General features: G+C 46.4%; 2 protein-coding genes across 5 annotated transcripts; one reads left to right on the plus strand and one right to left on the minus strand.

Annotated features, from left to right (window-relative positions):
* Nucleotides 1-402: 402 nt before the first annotated feature.
* Nucleotides 403-5,682, plus strand: LOC119287030 (tetratricopeptide repeat protein 38-like). Its single transcript, XM_037566513.1, has 13 exons — nucleotides 403-968; nucleotides 1,071-1,169; nucleotides 1,264-1,365; nucleotides 1,761-1,904; nucleotides 3,192-3,286; nucleotides 3,381-3,510; nucleotides 3,587-3,691; nucleotides 3,834-3,940; nucleotides 4,020-4,071; nucleotides 4,346-4,435; nucleotides 4,516-4,600; nucleotides 4,698-4,762; nucleotides 5,442-5,682. The coding sequence occupies exons 1-13, from the start codon at nucleotides 717-719 to the stop codon at nucleotides 5,529-5,531; spliced, it is 1,416 nt and encodes a 471-aa protein (XP_037422410.1). The 5' UTR covers nucleotides 403-716; the 3' UTR covers nucleotides 5,532-5,682.
* A 199-nt stretch (nucleotides 5,683-5,881) lies between these two features.
* LOC119287029 (plasma membrane ATPase 1-like) lies at nucleotides 5,882-12,434 on the minus strand. 4 transcript variants are annotated; one of them, XM_037566510.1, is made up of 21 exons: nucleotides 12,163-12,181; nucleotides 11,087-11,206; nucleotides 10,902-11,000; nucleotides 10,628-10,765; nucleotides 10,375-10,509; nucleotides 10,064-10,243; nucleotides 9,758-9,964; nucleotides 9,546-9,665; nucleotides 9,347-9,466; nucleotides 9,143-9,265; nucleotides 8,934-9,038; nucleotides 8,699-8,843; nucleotides 8,271-8,435; nucleotides 7,949-8,187; nucleotides 7,793-7,825; nucleotides 7,446-7,527; nucleotides 7,176-7,336; nucleotides 6,867-7,052; nucleotides 6,578-6,760; nucleotides 6,298-6,467; nucleotides 5,882-6,207 (listed from the first exon to the last, which is right to left on the minus strand). In XM_037566510.1, exons 3-21 carry the CDS (start codon nucleotides 10,968-10,970, stop codon nucleotides 6,111-6,113), a joined length of 2,658 nt encoding a protein of 885 aa, XP_037422407.1. In that variant the 5' UTR covers nucleotides 10,971-11,000; nucleotides 11,087-11,206; nucleotides 12,163-12,181; the 3' UTR covers nucleotides 5,882-6,110. The 4 variants fall into 4 exon arrangements, with proteins under 4 accessions (XP_037422407.1, XP_037422409.1, XP_037422408.1 ...); XM_037566512.1 differs by having other exon boundaries at nucleotides 6,867-6,973; nucleotides 7,169-7,336; XM_037566511.1 differs by having other exon boundaries at nucleotides 5,882-6,467.
* Nucleotides 12,435-13,953: the final 1,519 nt, after the last annotated feature.

Consider the following 13,953-nt stretch of genomic DNA (forward strand, 5'->3'; position numbering starts at 1 on the left):
CCTGGGGCTGTCGCGTGTCCCACCGGCCACCGCATCGTCCACACCGCAGCGCGACACCGGTTTCTTCGTCGTCGGGCGGCCACGCGTCTCACGGGAGGAGAGAAAAGAGAGGTGGAGGCGATTTTGTGGGACCCACCAATAGGTGGTGCCTAAAACAGCCATCCCGGCCTTTTTCGATGCCAAGCGGGTGATCTTGTCGTAAGGTTGGAAATGGATGGGATTATGGAGGGACTTCAGATAGCTGGAGACGAAGGTTCGTTTTCAATGAGCTTCGTAATCTCAAGGTTTAAATCAGACTTCATTCGAAAATCATCACTGTCACTGTTTCTTTTACCCATTGTAAGGTCAAATCTACTGGTAGTACTAGAGTCCAAACAAGTCCTCCACCGGCCATCGTTTCCTCCCCGGCCCTCGCGTGCCGCCGCGTCGGCATCCGGCGGCCGCGAGGCGACTCCGCATCGGGAGAATCACTATCCCAAAACCACTGACGCGCGGGACGACGCAACACGCGCCCCCACCCCTGCCGTCTGACCGCCGAACCACCACGAGGCACGGACGTGGACGTCGCCAGCGGTGGCACGCCACGCCTCCGCAACAACCAGCCCCACTCCCACTCCCACTCCCACGCGGCCTCTCGACCCCCCTCCTCCTCCCCACTCCCACGAGCACCCACCCACCGGAGCAGCAGCGGAGACGAGCTAGCAAGGCGGCGGCAGATGGCGGAGGGGGAGGTGAGGAGGGACATGTGGGGGCAGGAGTACCGCACGGCCTCCGCCGACTGCGCGGCGGCGCTGGACGACTACTACGCGCAGACCATGTCCTTCGGCCGCGGCCGGGGCCGCGCCGTGCTCCGCGCGGCCGCCGCCGACCCCGCCTGCGCACTCGCCGCGCTGCACGCCGCGCACTTCGTCGGCCCGCGCGACCGCGCCGGGGCCGCCGCCTTCCTCGCCGCCGCCGCCGACAGCCTCGTAAGCCCAAAGCCCCCCTCGCTCCTTCTCGCTTCCAAATCCTCCTCCTTCCGTTGACCCGCAGCGTGCTTGCGCTGGTTCTGTTCGTCTGCTTCAAACAAGGGCAAGGCGACGGAGTACGAGCGGGCGGTGTTCCGCGCGCTCTCGGCGCTCCTCGGCGAGGACAGGGACACGGAGGTGGCCATCGACCGGCATTTCCAGGTTCGCTCTCACGGCTTGATTTGATTTCTCGCGCCGATTTGGAAGCGGCGGCCGCCAATTGACTGATGAAAAGCATGCTTCTTGTGTGTTACAGCTGCTCAAGGAGTTCCCCAGGGATCTCATGTCCCTCAAGAGAGCGCAGCTCCTCTGCTTCTACGTCGGACGGCCGGACACATCCCTCAAATTTGTTCAACAAGTAAGCTCAGTATTTACCACAAAGAGGTGTGATTTTGTGCTTACAATTTCCATATTTAACCCAGGGGTAGTAACGCCGTTTCTTTCGTGCATTGGGGGCACTTGTGTGAAGCAATTTTTAACAGCACCCACAGAAAACTTCCAGTGAAATAAAATTTAGTGATTTCTCAAAGGAGTTGTATGCCTGCTGTTTTCTAGCATCAGGGTAGGTAGCCCACTGCACTGAATGAAACCCAGTGACAGCGTAACAGCATTTTACCATACTCATTAGAAATTGTGTGGCTGTGCTGATGGCCCAACGCAGAAGTTTTGAATCAAGCAGCTCCTCGTATGAAGATGCTACTGTACCAAGTAAGTACTCTTTCTGACTGATTCATGCCGCTCATTGCTGATCAGGTTTTGCCGGAGAACCAAGATCGGAACTATATATACGGCATGCTCGCTTTCCCTTTGCTAGAGCTCGGAAGGATGGACGAAGCTGAGATAGCTGCTCGGAAAGGCTTGGCTATAAACAAGAACGACTTCTGGTCACAGCATAATGTATGTGGATGATTTGTGATTTGGCTATATTTAGCTTTGGTGATTACATGTAGTTGCTGACCTGTAAGTGGTATGAACCTTATATAGTACCTGGTGACATGGGTATTTAGTAAATCAGCCGCAGGAGTTGCCTGCCGAATAATAGCATCAAGCGTTTTTCTAATCAGTCACAGCATAATGTACGCGTGTTTTGAGGTATCGAATATGCAGAGAACCAGTGTTTAGACTTGTTAGCTTAGAACAAATTACCACTAACAAAAATAATGATTGTTGAGGAGATGATTAAATAAGTTATAACCATAACTAAACTAAAACTAGGCAACATGATAGAGATCAAACTCTGCTAATCAAGATGTTAAAATCCTCCTCTAGGCCAGGGTCACTTGATACAATTTCAACTAAATGAATACAATAGCAATTAGCACCTATACTGTCACTTAATGCTCTGCTCCTTTCACAAGTCCTTCGCCTTACTTACCACTGGAAATTCTTTCATACTTAGTACAGATTGTCCTAATAAAACTGAATACCAGGCTCATGTCTATCGTTGAACATTCAATAATAATCCAGGGCTGATTACTAGCTGATTAAAACAGTTGACCTATCCATAAGTCTTAAGTTACAGTTAAATCCCATGCCAGGGAACAAAATGGTTTATTCCCTACTTGATCGAGATGTACTCATGGGATAGTTTAGGATGACTAGAAGGCAACACGACCCTGGATAACTTATAGGGGAGGGATGTGTTGCACAGCACCAAGGGTTGGTAGTGTGGAGGCTTTGCTGTCCTGCAAACTCTGCCAAGCGAGGTTTTTCTTGCAGGATCTGCACATATACCCAAGTAGTTCTTGGACTGTTTCTTTTTTCGAGAAAAGGACCATGACCCAGTGTTTCATTAAAAAAATCCATTGTTCAAATTTTTGGACTGATCCACTAAGATTTGGACAAATATGACACAATCAGTTTCATTTAGCTTAATCAGTGAGTTCATTCAGATGCTATGGTCTTTTTTCTCTTAACGTTGATCCTTTGTGGTCCACGTCCTTACATTTTCATTTCTTTGGAAGACATGATATTGAATACTTTCTTTGTGAAAGGGAAGTCATGATAATTTTCTTGTTATGGTGAGATATGTCTGTCTGTATGACCTTAGTGAATTCTCCTCATGCAAGGGCTGTTAAATTAAGATAACTTACATTAGCATACGAGTTTTACTAGCTGGCCTGTGCATATTAAAGCAACAAAACGATCTTTAAAATAAGCTATGTCCTACATTCTATCTTGCAGATGTGCCATGTTTTCCAGCAGGAATGTCGCTTCAGAGAAGCCACTGAATTCATGGAATCATGTTCTCCATCATGGACATCATGCTCATCATTTATGTATGCAGTTTTCCACTTGATACCCTTTCTAGTGATGCAAATAAAAAATCAGGAATGTGATTTCTTAGAAAATCTGCTTCCTTCTTCCTTGTAGGTTTACCCACAACTGGTGGCATGTGGCAGTCTGTTACTTGGAAGCCGAAGCCCCTATTAGTAAAGTTATGGAGGTATATGATCAAAACATCATGAAGGAACTCGATAGAAGTGATTGTGAGCCAGCGGAGGTATTATAATATAATTGGTGATTATTTTTCCTAGATATTGACGTCTGAGACACTGAATAATTTATCATGCCTTCAGGTGTACGTGAATGCTCTTGGTTTGCTACTCCGTTTATATGTGCGTGGTGAAATAGGTCCAGCCAAAGAGAAGCTAACACCATTGCTAGATGAACTTAAGAATGAGGTAGTACTACTGGAAACATTTGTTATATCTATTAGAAGATGTAGATTTAACTGTGCTGCCTATTCTCAAGAGCATTTCAAGATATAAACTAAAGCTATAAGAGATCCATTCTTCTGACTATTCCAGTTTGAACTTTGTCCAGTCCATTTGGCATGCGGAATGGCTCCTCGATTTACTTATATTATGGGCATTATCAAGTATGAATGAAATTAAAGCAGCAGAAAATCTGCTGGACTCACTACGCTCAAGGTCAGATATCTCTCTTTTACTGGAAACATAAGGCTGTCATGTTGCAAGTGTTCTCAATATTTGTTTTTTTTTCCTTCAGAGTCTCTTCAATGGACACGAAGAGACAGCAAGTGATGCACAAGGCAATTCAGGTGTGCTAAATTCTTTCTACAAGGTCAAATGCTATTGTAGAGATGCCACATGTACAGTGTAATTAATACCTAAGAGAACAATGACAGTATGAAGCAAAAGAAGTACTCTAATATTCTTGAAAAGTGGAATGCTCAATTTTGGTTCCTGAATATCACTGACATGCAGTAATATGTTTATCTGTGGACTGATATCGGATATGTTGCTTTCTAGCATCTCTTGTTATTTTGTAATTTCCTTTACATCATTCATTCTGAGTTTATTGCCTTGATGCAGCTAGCCGATGCTGTTTATAAATATGGAAAAGGAGAGCACAAGGCGGTGTTTGACACCCTGGGTCCAGACTTCGATGGGCTTAGCTATAAAGTAGGATCACCGAACCTAGTGTTTCAAGACAAGTAATTATGAATTTGTTTTTACTGAACATCAACGGATGGTACAATTAGATGATTGGCGCATCAGATGAACAAGTGGACGTCTTCAATGAAGTTTGGTACACTGTCTTAATAAATGCTGGAGAGACGTCTACAGGTATTTGGTCCTCAATGCTTGAAAAAAATAACTACTCCAGTATTTTTTTTCGTTGCCCTTTATACGAGCTAGCTAACACAATTTGGATTGTGCACAGCAATTGAGCTGCTCGTCAAACAAATCAGCAAACGACAGGGCGCGCCTTTCCTGTGGCGCTTGCTGGTAGAGTGCTTTTGCAACCACATTGCTTTCTTTCCATTTTATGCTCCCTCTGTAACTTAATATAAGACGTTTTTTGACACTGTCATGTACTCTAAAAACGTCTTATAAAAAGTTACAGAGGGAGTACATTGTATCCTCGTTGTTATCTCTTAGCTGACTTGGTAAAGATTTGAAAACTGTCATACAGTATCTGTAAACTCATGAGCTGATAGCCTTAAAAAAAATTTAACTTGACATGCACCAACTGCATCAATCCACCAAACTGGTTGAGACTTTTATCCGGAATTTAGTACTCGGTGTGGCTCATAAGGTCAGTCCTTTTTGACATTGGCACGGTCTTGAAAGTGACATGGTGTGACCACCAGTTTCCATGAAAATAGGCTGACTCACATGAACATGATTATGCATTATAAAGTCGTATTTCACGATGATCTAGTAACATTAATGATGTTGTCGATGCTAGTAATTATCCAGTCATACCAGTTCCTTTTACGAACGTAGTTGCCCTCGTAGTTAATGATCTTAACATCCCTTTTTGAAAATGAAAGATTATAGCAGCTCTATAGACTCACTTAAGTTGCGATCATTAGACATGAGAAGATTCTTTTATGTATCCCATATGTAAACTCACTTAACTGTGAAACTATGAGGTAAAATCTTTGTTTCATGTTTTTTGCAGGAGAAAGCATACGCAGTGGAGGGCAGAGGCGCGGATGCTTCAGTGGCTGCCGAGAAGGCAAATGCTCTACAAGCTGCTCAGTTTCATTAGCGTCTAGTTCCGGCTCGTTCGCGGAAAGGTTACATGTACTGTTGATGTATGTATGGGTGTAACTATTTTTGCTGGTACGCACAATGGAAATTTCATCTAATAAATCATAGTGGAGGACAGTGCTTTGCACAACTCCCTCTGTTGCAACAAACCCAGCTCTTTTCTGCAGCGACTGCACATACACACGCATGACCAAAAACAAACCAACACATTTTGTTTTCAAATGCACATGTATGAGGCTGGAGAAATGCATTTCTTCACCTGAAGCACAATGCACTGGAGAGACAATCTTCTTCCTGTTTTTTTCTAGGTGAAAGAGCACGGTGTACCGATCTCGGTACCATGTTTCAGTAGCGAAGCATCCAAATTTTATTCATGTCTTTGCTCTTTTGGTCCATATGGGTTTTGCCCTGCCTTAATACTGGGCTGATAGTACATCAAACCCCTTCAAATATTGAACTGGTAACGTCGGCAGCTTTAAGTCAACTAAGAGGGGGGCAAAAGCAACCTATCAAAAGTCTGTTATTCCTATCCAGCAAGGATATATAAACTCCCACTTTCAAAGATATCCCAAACTCATCACACGGTGTAAGATTGCTGAATGGTGTCGATGTCGAGGCCCTTCGGCTTCACGACCGTCTCCACATGCCCCTTGAGAGTGTGTACCATCATCAATAAGCACATAGTTAGATTCATAACTGTCAAGAAATATGAAAGATCATGGAAAGCATCCCATACATGGAATTCTTTGCAAGTGGCTACATACCTTGCAATATCAGCCCTCTGCTTCGCCTCCTCGGCCATCTGATTCAGCTTGTTGTAGCCTGCCTTCTCAGGGAACAGCTTGGCATCCGCCGGCTGCAGCCCATGGAGTGTCCTCGGTGCATTGAGCTCCCTCTCTTGCTGGCCAAATTGCTTCTTCCTTGTAAACGCAATCTACAAAGGATAAAAACAAATGAACCATCAGTTCCAAAATGCACAGAATGTAGTGGGCTCTCGATAGCTGAAAACAAAATGGGAAATTATGGTGGTGCGATGTGAAATACTCTTTGCTCAATGACAAGATCCCATGCTTGCCCGCTGAGGGCGTATCGGGTGAAGAACTTGATGATGTCGAGCGGGAAGTAGAAGACGAGGTTGTAGAGCCACACGATGCCGGCCCAGCCCCACCCGATGCCATTGATCGAAGTGAATGCCCAGTCGGCGTATACAGCGATCAGTGTGGCTATCTGCATTTTTTGAAGGGGGTGGTGAAACTTGCTCACTGGTGACTTGTAAATTTACATACATGTAGAGCAAAGAGAGGAGGGCGAGGCCGTGAGAAAAAAAAATTACCAGCTGTGCGACCAAGAAAGCGAAGACCAGGAGAAAGTTGGGGCGCTCGACGAACGACCAGCTTCGCGACCTTGTAACGAAGATGAGAGCTTGGCTGATGGTGCTGACTTGAAGGAATACAGCAGAGGCAAGCATTTGGAAGTCATCTTGAGCCGTCTTCTCAAGGCTTTTTACATGAAAGATCCTCTGAAAATTCCATTGAAAAAACAAGTTGATAAGTCAATTCATATCAAGAGGTTAATTCATTATCTGAAATTATTTTTTTCAACAAAACACAATTTAGTTTGTTTTCATTTCAGTACTCCTTGCAGGGAAAAAGTCAGTCTTGTATGCAGCCCAGAAGAAAATGACAGTCGTCATTGCCAAGTATCCGCCAAGAACCACCCCAGTTGTGAAAATTTCAACCAACTTCCAGCTGTCGGGTAGCGGAGAAGGTTTTACTCGATCCTTGGATATAGTCATTATGGTGCCTGTTCATGCCACAAAATGGTTGAGAGTGAAAACTGTCATATAATTTTCTACTTTCTACTGCGATACTGTGAGGCAGGGGAGGAATGGAAGGAAAAGAAAGTAATGTACCCTCATTCAGAATTGCGATGATCAGGACCATAAATGGCGGGAAATCAAACTCCCATATGAGGGCAAGTAGCATAAATCCAAGCTGTTGGGGGTAAAGAGGAGTCAGATGCATACTCACACAATAAAGAAAGTAAGGTTCATGGACATAATTTCACAGATCAAGATGAAAACATCATATAGTGGAACATCAGTTTTATTAACAGGATTTTTTTTTCATTAAATGAATAGTTACAATTGACCTGCAAAATATTCCCAAACACCTATGAGAATCATCAACTATGTAAACAGAGCATGAGCCAATGCACTTCGGCAAACTTGTAGTCATAGTAAGAGTAGATCAAACATACCACAATACGTATTGTAATTGAGACCGCATAGATCTGCAAACATGAATTTGGGTGATTAGCATATGGGCTAGATGATACAAGCATAAATGCACGAATAACTCTTCAAATAAATGGGAGGAAAGAAAAATCTCATCCACTGTGTTTAATCTGACATACAGTGTAGTTCTTCATCCGTTGGAAAATTGCTCGACTTGTAAGGACAGCACTAAAGATCACACTTAGACCAGGTTCCGTGAGTATGACATCAGAAGCACTCCTCGCTGCATCTGTTGCATCGGCAACCGCTATGCCGATATCAGCTTTCTTTAGGGCTGGTGCATCATTTACGCCATCGCCAGTCATTCCACAAATGTGCTTCCGTGCTTGTAGGCGTTTCACAATCTCATATTTGTGCTCTGAGCAAAGAACAAATGTTACCGTTATATTCCTTTTTCAGTCATTTCAAATTTTTCTTGTTCTAACTGATTACAACACATACCTGGGAATACGCCAGCAAAACCATCGGCTTTCTCAATTAGATCATCGACTGGTAAATCAGCAATAGACTCATCCTTGTTCTGCCCCAGCAAAGAAGATGAAGGGTACATGTTTGTACCCATTCCTAGACGACGCCCTGTTTCCTTCCCGATCGCTAGCTGGTCACCTACGGAAAAGAGAAAAAACGCACAATCAGATGTGTTACCAGAATTATTGAAAACTGAAATTATGAAACAAGATAAGATACAGTATAAGTGTTCCAGCTCTACTTATGGCAACATCACAATAAACGATAGTAAACATCAAAGACATAGTGCTCATTATAAAAACAGATAGTAAGCATCAAAGACATGGTGCTCATCTTCAAAATTGGGATATTTAAGAATAGAGAGAACAAAATAGTAAGAGCTCAACCGGTAGTGCGTGTACCTGTGATCATCTTCACATTCACACCAAGGTTAAGTGCCCTTTGAATCGTTTCTGCGCTGTCGTGCCTCGGTGGATCAAAGAGTGGCAAGAGAGCAACAAAATGCCACGGGCTACCCCGGCTCTCTTTCCTTCCGTCTGGCACGTCCTACAAGGCAGAAAAGGATGACTACCATTAGGTTCCTGCCTTGCAAGCTTGAATTGCCCTGTGAAGGGGCACCCCAAGAACCTTGCTCACCTGATATGCTACACCAAGTGACCGAAGTCGACGTCCCGCGAACTTGTCGATGACAGCGTGGACTTTTTGTGCGATCTCTGACTTGTTGTGGGCCAGGTTGAGAATCTGCAGATCAATTTGTTGTGAAATCAATGACATCATTATGTAAATGTAAGACTCAATCCAGTAATGTTTTTAAAGCTTTTTTCAGTGGAAAAAAAAGATTATACCTGCTCTGGTGCACCTTTGCTAACACGGTACATCTTTCCGTCGCCATCAATGTATGTCAACGCGGTTCTTTTGTCAGTAGGGTTGAACGGCAGGAAATGGGCCTCTTGCACACCAGCACGCGCCTATGGAAAGCATTGACATGTGTCCATTTTAGCAAATAAACATGACAGGTGTATGTCTCATTATTCGACAAATTAATGTACCTCCTTTGGATGGCCTAGCATCCCAACTATTGTCGTATCAATGGCATCTTGATTTTCTATCCGGGATGCTCTAGCAGCCATCAGAATCACCTGGTCCTTAGTCACTCCTTTTTCAAAAACCTGGACCAGGAAAGTATGTAAGTGCTTTGAGGCTACATGCGTGTGAGATAACACGAAGTGACTGAGTGTTCAAGTGAACCTCGATAAGGTTCTTGTCCACACTGAGCTTATTTAGAGTCAGGGTCCCAGTTTTAGCACTGCAAAGAACATCCATGCCAGCCATATCCTCGATTGCAGTCATCCTCTTTATTATAGCTCCCTGCAGGAAGAAAACTCAGGAATTGATTGTATAGAGCAGAAGTTCAGGTCTGGTCACAATATAGTTAATACTGTCCCTGGAATGATGCAAACCTGTTGAGACAAGCGATGAGATCCAATCGCCATGGTGACCGACAAGACTGTGGGCATCGCTATGGGAATACCTCCAATTAGAAGCACCAGAAGGTTGTCGATCCCGGGGCGGTACGCCCTGTGTTGGATAGGATACATGACAATAATCTCGATGCAGATTCCCACAAGAATGGAGCAAATGCAGAAGTTCCCGATGGCTGTTAACACCTGTGTCAACCGGATGATAATGAACAAGTCAATGTAGCGATGATTCAATGCGATAACGGTGTCAGATCGATGGAAGTATCCGAGGCTTGTCAAGCTTGCCTGTTGGAAATGGCCAACTTGGTTGGTGGAGTCGACGAGAAGTGCGGCCTTTCCAAAGGAAGTGTGCACACCAGTTGCTATGACAACGGCCTTGATCTCGCCTTGCTTGACCGTCGAACCAGAGTAGACGCCGTCACCAGGCCCTTTGGTGGCTGGTAGCGATTCTCCGGTCAGGGCAGACTATAAACAAAAGACCAAACAGTGAGATGTAGAAACCTATTTAACTTGAAAAGGAAAGGTGAAGGTGACTTGAATGTGAAGTTTTGATACTGGAAAATCTGAATGAAATTTGATAAGAGGACAGGACGAGCCTGACCAATCTTCAAAAGATCACCGTCTAGGAGGCGGGCGTCGGCAGGAATGATATCTCCAAGTTTGATACTGATGATGTCCCCGGGCACAAGGGCGGCGGCCTCCTCCTCGGTCCAACGACCATCACGGAGAACCTATCCAGCAGCAACATAAGAATTGAGTTTCACAAGTTAAAATGGACTCCAACAAGGTGACAGGTACATGCAGAAACAGCGGAAAGAAAAAAAAACACAAAGTAAGTTGAATATGGACCTTGGCTTTTGGTGCAAGACGGGCCATAAGCGCGGCGGCAGCATTTCCAGCATTGTTTTCCTTGACGAAACTGATGCTCGAGTTTATAAGAAGCAGGAAGATGATACCGAGGAAGTCTTGCCAGTCTGGTGGCTTCCCCTGGTGACAGAACACATCTCACATTACATATATATTCAGATTTGAGAACAGGGCAGGACATACACATCACACATCACACATCACCACACCAAAACATTTTTCCACAAATTCTGCCATACTATGTGCTAGGCCTTACCCCTCCGTTTGCCAGCGCGATGGTCATGATCGCCGCTTCCTCCATGACCCATGACAGTGGATTCCACATGAACCCCAGAAACTTGAGGAACTTGCTCTCCTGCAGCCATCAACACCCCAACTTAATCGAGTGTATAACATCAATGAGAAGAAGAAAATTATATTGGCCGAATGAACCGTCGTGACCTCCTTCTCCTCGAGCTTGTTCGGGCCGAAGATCTGCAGCCGCTGCTGCACCTGCTTGGAAGTGAGCCCCCTGTGGCTGCACTGAAGATTCTCAAACACTTCATCGACCGGGATGTGCTCCTGAAATTTTGTAACGACCATCGCTTTTAGCAGTCCAAACAAGTAGCATTAGCATGAGCAAATTTGAACGTGCAAGTATGCTGCAGCCTACTACTCCAGGGAACCCAGAAGAGGAAGAACCAAAGCTAAGAGGCCCAAAAAAAATTTCCCAATTAAACAGAGGATCATAATAAGTATGCATACTTTTTTCCCATGGCCAGGTCACCTTTAGTTAGAACAGAAAAGACTAAAGCAAAACATCAGTATTTCGAGCAACCACTATACTCTGAACTTTGATCGACCTGCTATATAAAAAAAATCCAAAGCCAGAATACATGCATCTACAGGCAGCCCCGGTACACAGGTCGAAAACAAAAATCAAAGCCATAAAACTGTGAGGGTTTTAAAAAAAATTGTGGCTGTGGGATTTTAAAATTGAAATGCTAAGATTTGGGGGAAATTTGAACGTGCAAGTATGCTGCAGCCTACTACTCCAAGGAACCCAGAAGAGGAAGAACCAAGCTATAAGAGGCAAAAAACATTCCAATTAAACAGAGGATCATAAGAAGTATACATACTTTTTCCACGGTCAAGTCAACTTTAGTTGTAAATTTGGGAGATTTTTTTAAAATAAATCGTGGCTGTGGGATTTTAAAATTGAAAACTAATATTTGGGGGGAATTTTGCGGTGAAATGTTGCTAAGATTTGGGGGTGTGATTCTAGAGCAGTGCAGAATGCTGGGCAGGGGCCCGGAGTGGGAATCGGCACCCCGGACAAGAATCGATCTACAAGAAGAGGCGCTAGCAGAGCAGCTCCGGCACCCTGCAACGCCCGGTAAAAACCCCAGCGACGGAGCCACATGCTGATTAGCCGCTGCTAGATCGTGGATTCCCCGTGCTAATCCATCCACATCGGCAAGCGCAGAGACGAGACCACACCGAAAGCTAACGAAAAACCAAAAGAACCAACTAATTACCAGATCGACGGCCTTCTTGAGGACGGCGTCGATTCCGCTCCTGCTTGCCGGCCATGGTCATGCTCATGGAGGCAGGCAGTAGGCACTGCGCGCGCTCCACTGAATCGTCCACGGCCAACTACTACTCTCTACTCTCCTCCTCTGCTCTTCTTCTTCTTCTTCTTTAGGCAATGGATAGAGAGGTGGTGGCGTCTAGGAGGGGAGGGAGTGGCTTCCCACGGCTGGCGCAAGGGACGGTGGGGGAAGGAAAGGTGGTGGAAGAAACCAAGAAAATGTGAGTACGTCGCAATGAAAGAGGGTAGATAGATAAACCGGTGGCAGGCAGGGGTGAGCGACACATGGTGCCCAATCAATGTGGCCGGATGATTAGGTGGACAGTGGTATCTTTATCTCGTGAGGGTTCAAGTCCTAGTGCGTGCATTTATTTTGAATTTATGATATATCAGGTGGCTTCCCACTTGTCGAGCAAGGGACGGCGGAAGAAGGAAATGTGGTGGAAGAAACCAAGAAAGTGAGTGTGTGTGTGTGTGTTAAGGTCTGTGTCATTTCCAAAATGGCCTCACAAATCAGTAGGGGCAACTTATGTCAATTTTGTAAATATCGATAGTTTTTTTCTTGTCAACTGGATAGAACAAACGGTCAACTCATGGAAGTGTAACAGGACGGCATTCATGATACATTTTCAAAATTTAAGAGCGGCAAAAATGAAATGTCAAATTTATCGAAAAAAGCTTCTGCCCCGCTTTATATATAAAGCAAAGATCAACATCACCTGATGCAAACACACGTCACCACCACACACGCACATACCCAAAGCGGGATACATAGACGCTGAGCGTAGCAACACCCCCTAGCACTACCACCGAGAAGTTGAAGCCGCATACGACGAACCGTGGGCTCCAAGACAGCGTCTTCAGGAAGGATGTGACACCGGAGCGCCGCCACCGTCCGATCCGAGGATCAGAGATTTCCCTAAGGCCACACGACGGGCAATGAGAGCCGCGACGACGCCTTCAAGAAGGGAACGAGCTTCGCCGCCGCTGGTCTGTCCGAAGATAGAACGGGTTTTCACCCCGGCCAGCACTCACCGCCAACGGACGCCACACCCCGGCCACCACGCTGCCACACGACCATGGCCACCGGGCAGCACCAAGCCACGGTCTCTGCCCAAGAGCACCGCGCTACCACCACCAGGACCGGCGCCCCGGCATCCAAGACCTAGACACCACCTCACCCGAGAACCGCCACTACCCCAACCAACACGATGAGTGGAAAGGTCCGACCTTTCGCATCCCTGGGCGGCCCCCACTGGCTTCCATCGACCCGTCCAGCAGCACCGGGCACGAGACAAGCTCAGTCCAACGGCACCATGCGCGAGACGAGGTCGTCCTGCTGCACCGTGCGTGAGACAAGCTCGGTCCTAACGCACCGGGCGCGAGGCGAGCGATGGATCGCAGCGGGGAGCCGGCCAGCCCGTCGATGAGAGAAGCGACCGGACTACGAGGAGAGGGTCGGAGGCCAACTACCCATCCCGCACCGCCCGACGAGCTCCAAGCCTCAGAGACGCCGGGCACGCACCCGTGTGCCAAGCTGCCGAGGGGAGGAGCGCTGCGAAGCCCCCAAACCAGGACGAACCAGGTCGGAGAAGGAGATGCCCGACCCCCCGACACGCATCGGCCACCACCACGCCGCCCGCGACGCCGTCGACCGCGCACAGGAGCCACCACCGCCCGCACACGCCGGAGCACCGCCGCGAGCCCAGCGCCCGCTACCGCCTGCCGAGGCCCGCTG

The sequence above is a fragment of the Triticum dicoccoides genome, chromosome 4A, assembly GCF_002162155.2.
Source record: "Triticum dicoccoides isolate Atlit2015 ecotype Zavitan chromosome 4A, WEW_v2.0, whole genome shotgun sequence".
Taxonomy (NCBI): Eukaryota; Viridiplantae; Streptophyta; class Magnoliopsida; order Poales; family Poaceae; genus Triticum; species Triticum dicoccoides.

What these genes read in the sequence shown, in the direction of transcription:
- LOC119287030 (XM_037566513.1), top strand. Translation starts at nt 717, where the DNA reads ATGGCGGAGGGGGAGGTGAGGAGGGACATGTGGGGGCAGGAGTACCGC. An exon ending in ACTTCTGGTCACAGCATAAT is followed by an intron (nt 1,905 to 3,191) that starts GTATGTGGATGA and finishes TCTATCTTGCAG; the next exon opens with ATGTGCCATGTTTTCCAGCA. An exon ending in TGCTGGAGAGACGTCTACAG is followed by an intron (nt 4,601 to 4,697) that starts GTATTTGGTCCT and finishes GATTGTGCACAG; the next exon opens with CAATTGAGCTGCTCGTCAAA.
- LOC119287029 (XM_037566511.1), bottom strand. Translation starts at nt 10,970, where the DNA reads ATGTGGAATCCACTGTCATGGGTCATGGAGGAAGCGGCGATCATGACC. An exon ending in AACGGATGAAGAACTACACT is followed by an intron (nt 7,826 to 7,948) that starts GTATGTCAGATT and finishes TCATGTTTGCAG; the next exon opens with ATCTATGCGGTCTCAATTAC. An exon ending in ACAAGACTGACTTTTTCCCT is followed by an intron (nt 7,053 to 7,175) that starts GCAAGGAGTACT and finishes TGGAATTTTCAG; the next exon opens with AGGATCTTTCATGTAAAAAG.